The 6000-nt window shown below is 34.9% G+C and overlaps 1 protein-coding gene across 1 annotated transcript in view; it reads right to left on the bottom strand.

Annotated features, from left to right (window-relative positions):
- Positions 1–6000, bottom strand: part of DENND1B (DENN domain containing 1B) — a gene marked incomplete at its 5' end in the record, with an annotated part of 94391 nt that overhangs the window by 2613 nt on the left and 85778 nt on the right. The window contains one exon of the mRNA XM_010164884.2: positions 670–749. Within this exon, the coding sequence (XP_010163186.1) occupies positions 670–749 (80 nt within the window). The remainder of the gene's footprint in view (positions 1–669; positions 750–6000) is intronic.

Below are 6000 nucleotides of genomic sequence, written 5' to 3'. Positions count from 1 at the left end.
TCCCTATCTCTCTCTAGCCAGAATACTACTACAAAAGGTATTTCCACGGCTCACTGTTTTGATGATATCCTTTGAACACTTCAGTAGTTCCCTCTTCCGTACTGCATCGTGGCTTAAGCTTCTTGACTTTGCTTTCAAGGTCCTTCATGGTTTATATGTGTATGTTCCTTAACAAAAATCGTCTCCTGAATTCAATCAGAGAATGCCTGAATGCCGCTTAAGCCTCAACTCATTATTTTCCTTTAACTCACACATAGGAAGACCTTGATATAAAACTCACAAGGCAGTATCTCTCAGATCTTTCAGAAAATTTTCCATTGTCATGACCGCAACATAAGACTTAAAGAATAATTAGCTGAGGTCACTGTCCACCATGTCGACAAATATTAATTTGCTGCTTCTTTGTGTATATGGTCTTTTCATCTTGAGTCTGTGAAGGCTGAGGATTATGTCAAGCTCTTCTAGGCACTATAAATAATTAAAATATCTAATAGATTGTCCCTCTTTTCAGAAGCAGATTTAATCCTAAACTGCTTGACATGATCTACATCAAGAATAAAGCTAGCAGCCTGGACAGGAGAAAAATGTGTCACCTGAACAAAACTTTGCTGAATAACACTAGTTACCCTTTCTCTCATATATACACACACATCCAAACAGGCTTCTTACTTGCTTGTTCTCTCCACTTCATCATCATCATCTTCATTCAATGCAAAATCCTGGTTACTGAGATGCTGGTTGAAACGAGTCTGGAGGATAGAAAATTAACATTATAATTTGTGGTGTTTTTTCCTATTTCAGCACTACTCATTCGGAGACTAGCTGTCACTTTACTCATTAAGACTTCCTGAGCACCTGATGAGGAAAACCATATATCGATTGAGTCTTCTAAAGGTTGTTATAAGAGGATGTGAAGTTCTCAAGCATCACCAATTAAAAAGCAAGAGAACTACTTTTCTTCATGGCCTTTGGAGGTTCTTATTATTTATGCAAAGCCTGGAGTGCCTTGTTATTTATGCAAAGCCTTGATTAGTAGAAGACTGGCTATTGGAAGAAAAGCATCACTCAAGTCTACCTATCCTTTCTTGCAATTATATTACAAAAACCACTGTGGTTTACTACTTTCTGATAGAAATATTTGCCAGGTTTTGGTTGATGTGGTCTACTGCGCATGAAGAAAAATCGATTCCTGAAGCAGCAAATACAAACGAAGTCAGGAGTCTCTTTACATAGATATATTTACATTAGGATGTTAAACAGAACTGCACAGTAAGTAGTAAGCCAGCTGAAAAACTGTGCACTGAGAATGCCTTTGTGCAGGATAATTTATTGTAAGTTACAGTTAACTCAAAGTTAGTGTACACTCAGAGAATCCCATGGGGAGTACCATACTGAGTACTCACTAACCTGTTATATTATTATTTAGCAAACAGAACCAGGCTAAAGATTTTGAGAATACTTGAAAAAAGACTCTATCTTGACCAGAAGATTTAAGTCAGGAATTTTAGTCAATTGTGCTTCACAAATTACTGTCTTAAGATCTGTGCATCTCTTATACTTGTTTTGTATCAAAAAACCTGCAAAGCTTAACTATGCAGGCAATCAATCCACTGAAGAGATTCTGAACCTTGGAAAACTGGTCATAATTTAAAGACATATGGGTAGAATTTGTGCAAAGGGAAAACAGTGTTAGCAAACTTTAAAGAAGATCATATGCAAAAAGAAGTGCTACTGCCCGCATCTCATCATGCAGTTAGCCAAATGCCTAAACCTACAACAAGCCCTTGATGGGGAAGAAGTATAGCCTCAATTTCAGACTCCAAGGAGCTTGGAAATTGTGTACTGTGAGGATTTCAGTATGTCACCTATTACAGATGTCAGTGTTCTACATGTACCAGGATACTCTCTGTAACTTTTTTTCCACCCATTATTGTCAGGAACATCTCAATGTTCACTCTTTATAAACTGACACATTTGTTCATGTTCAACAAGACAGGATTTAATTAAAGCAGCAAGTTTTGATAACACTTTCCATAGTCCTTTGTCCACAAAGAGGAAACATGGTTCTTAATGTGTTAAACCAAGTAACAGTTGATAAAACATTATAGAACTATTAGAGTATTAAAAACTATGAAAGAACCCAAACTAAGCTTAATAGTGAGCAAAAGTTGAATGATGGAACACAGAGAAACAAATAATTGCTATTTCTAACTCTTTCCCAGTTTTAAGAGTTCTTTGTGTCATTCCCATCAGTGCTGTAATCAATCATAGCCCGGCTTGTAACTAAAAAGTGGTTCACCACTCTGTCTTAACTGATATTGTTAATTGGTTATCTTACTGATCACTGCCACAACTACAGTCACTGTTTTCAGTTTAAAAGTTGCTGCTATAAGTATTTATCTTCACTGGGACAATTAAAATACTTTGTTTCTATAACAGTGGTAATTCACTACTTCCCCAAGAAAATTCTGACATGACATTCATTATAATTAAATCTCTAATCCTGGAAGTGCTTCTTGGTGGCCAAAATCCTGTCTCTGTCTCACTTTCTCGGAATTTGCATCAGAATCAGATGCTGCCATCACATTTACTTATACTAACATAAAGACAAGATTTTGCAGGAAAGATGGTTCTTCAAAAATGTTGAGAAATTTCAGAAAACAAAAGAAAACCTGACACTTGTTCATCTGTAGATGGATTAACTCTGTCAATGGAACAGAATCCCACAAGGTAATACTCACTGTTTTGTCAAAATAATAAATAATGTTTCAAAAAGCATAGATGGCAAGTTTCAAAAAATAAAAATAAAAAAGTAGAAAAAAGAAAGTGGAAAAAAAAGTGAGAAAAAAAGGTTGTCTTTGAGAAACAGGAACAGAATAAAATTAATCAGAATCAGCAAACATCACAGACATAGAAGTGACCCTTCAGAGCATCTACAAACAGTATTATGCAAGTATATTAGTGAAAGGAAAACAACATCTTATAAAGGAATAGAACAGAGCATAATGTTGATAAACCTAAAAAAACAAACCAAACCAAAAACTTTTAGTTCCTGATGGTCAGACTCTCTCTTTGAAAAAATATTTTTTTACCAATTTAAATGTTTAGTGGTGTACAAAATTATACGAGAAGACTTTCAAGAACTAAACCAAATAAAATGGGATTTACATACAAAGAGAAAAAAAAAAAAAAGCAAAAGGAGAAGGAAAGGAAAATATCTGGCTGTAAATAACAACATTCTCCAGAGTTTACAGCTCTGTGAGCTAGCCAGGGAGACAAAAAGCAACATGTGTTTTTGAATAGGTGACTTTTCCTCTAGGAGCTGTAATAAAAATGACTGCAAGGGAGCGGTATGTCCAGACTACTTTGCAAAGAAAGAAAAAGAAAGAAAGAAACTCTTAATAAATTCCAAAAGGAGAACCATAAATCTTTTTCAATGCTCCACTAGGCAAAGTGACATAGTATGTGCACCTGCAAAAGCTGTCAAAGCCATTTAAGAAGTCCTTCCATTACTGACGTACCCTGCTGTTTGCAGTTATTTAAGCTTTTAATTTCTGTCTTTTCTGCATTTTGAAGTGTGTAACCTTTTTTATACCTTTTTATGAAAAAAGGACAGACTTCTGTTTCCTTCCTGATCAGCATTCTAATAACAACCAGACCATTTAAATTTATTACCGCAAGAAATGATATGGTAACACTCCTTTCTTGCTGCACCAGAACTTTATAAAGTCTTAATAGACTGCTGTCATGTTTTTTTTCTATAAAATAAAGCAACAAACTTCTTTAAATTACTCAATTGCTTTGGTTCTTCCAACTAGTTCTGCTTACATAATAAATCTATTATTTAATGTATCTACTTTATATCAAAACATGATCAGGGATTCAACTTTTGCTCTTTCAACTATTTCTCATCTTCAGGCACACTGCACTGCAAGAACTCATCTCTCATCTTGCTCAGAATATAAGAGAGTTCAAAATCTTAAACACAACAAGTTCCCGCTCTCCACGAGCCACTGTTGAACCATCAAACCTGCACGTAAAGTATGGCAAAGGAACAACTGCAGTCCGTGCGAGGATATATATCCTTTTTGTACACATCCTCTTTGGTTTCTGCCCCACTTAATAATCTCATTCTGCAAGTAGTCTACTACCTGTACTGCTGTGGTAAATGCTAATCACTGAAACCAGAAAAAGAAGGTTCTGACAGTATAAATATGGGTAGAACCAAACAAAGTGAGGATAGGTCCTTAAACTGTTCTTTTCTGCTGGCTGGTAGCCTCACAAAATGTACTCCTTTGGCATAAAAATGTAGAAAAAAAAATACATGAATGCTAAAGGATTTAAATGTAAGATGGTTACATTCTTGATTGGGCATGAAAGTCAATCTTTGAAATGTCAGCTTTTTATTTAATGCTAGACCTTTCAGAAGCACAGCTTTCTGGAATGAGCGCTTATTGATCGATAGTAAGGCAGGAAGTTTAACAAGGCTGCTGCTATTAATTGTCCTCAAAGTGAGAAACAAATAATCTTTTGACAAATGGCAGCACACATATAATTTCACATTTATCAGCTACTCAATACATCAACACATATGAAGTTTCAAGAAAAGAAAAATATCTACTATGGTTTAAATCTATGAAGTACTGTTTCCTTTTTCTTAAAAATTTAAATATTATTCATTCATACTAAAAATCAAAATAAATACAAAACCACTATTATTTATGATTCAGTATTTTATTTTACCTATCCTCCTCTACAACCCAATCACAGATGTAATTATGGTTTCACCTCCAGTGAGGAAGCAAAAGATTTCTCAATCAAACACTCCAGTTAACACAAGCCCTTGCCTTCTCTTCCGGTTAAAAGCTGTGACCTAAAGCAATGGATAATGAAATCACAGGAAAGCACTTCACATTACACTCCACAAGAGCTGAGACTGATGGGGGAAGAGGGAAAGAAAAGATTAAAAATGAAGTACAGCTTCTAAATTCTCTCTTCTTCAATGCCCTTCTTTTTCTGGGACATAGTACAAACAACCACAAGTTTAAAGCAGTGCTAGGATTCACAATTAGTTACACAGACACCAGACCAGGATAGACGCAAGCAATAATTCTAGATTAATTTCTAGAAACTATCCATTCAAAAAATTACTTGTGTGCTTTTACTGATAGAAAGGAACACAAAGTAATAATGCCTCACAAAAATAAAAGAAAAGCTGTCATGAATATAAATTAAATAGATATTATCTAAGTCGCCATATTTGCTTTTTAGATTTTTAGTTATTATTATAACACAGGACTCAGATAATTTAAAAACTCTTAATGTTAAAAAAACCCTCTTCAACCTTCCTAGGATAGACACCTCTGCATTAACAAATTCAGACATACAGATAATGCATTTGAAAGAAGATGAAGTAGTTGGAAACATCCATCCACAGCTGTATGCCATGAGACAAAAGTGTCATCAGTTCTGAGATCCTCTAGATTACCCAATGACAGAAAGAAATCCTTTTCTGTGACAATAAATAGCCTGCAAGAGCAGGAAATCTCCAAAAATCTGTTTAGACACACAGACAATCAGAAATGTGCAGATGAGAGTACAGGCAGAGCACCCTGAAATGACAAGTAAGCTGTAATGCTACAGAGATCTCCACTGACTTCTGTCAAGTTAAAGGACACATTAATATCCATGTTGAGGTAGGATTTACTGTAAGTAAGGAAGATAAATTTGTTGAAATACTTCATCATAGATAGCATATTACAGTTATCTATGTTCTGAATTACTGTAGTGAAAAATTAACAAACTCTAAGCTTCCTACCTTTTATGCATGCTGTACTCCTGAACACAGACAGTACTGGAGAATTTTGTAACATTACTTTCAATTTTTAAGGATTAATCATGCTTCTGCAAATATTTTTCAGAAATAGTTATGTTTTTCTCCAAAATAGCAAATAAACTTTTATTTTCTCAGGAAGCCTGCACCATTTCCTGGCCCTCTGA

This window comes from Antrostomus carolinensis, unplaced genomic scaffold (genome assembly GCF_000700745.2).
Source record: "Antrostomus carolinensis isolate BGI_N321 unplaced genomic scaffold, ASM70074v2 scaffold7243, whole genome shotgun sequence".
Classification (NCBI taxonomy): domain Eukaryota; kingdom Metazoa; phylum Chordata; class Aves; order Caprimulgiformes; family Caprimulgidae; genus Antrostomus; species Antrostomus carolinensis.
Note: the sequence above shows the minus strand (reverse complement) of the source record. Positions and strands in the feature narration are given on the sequence as shown.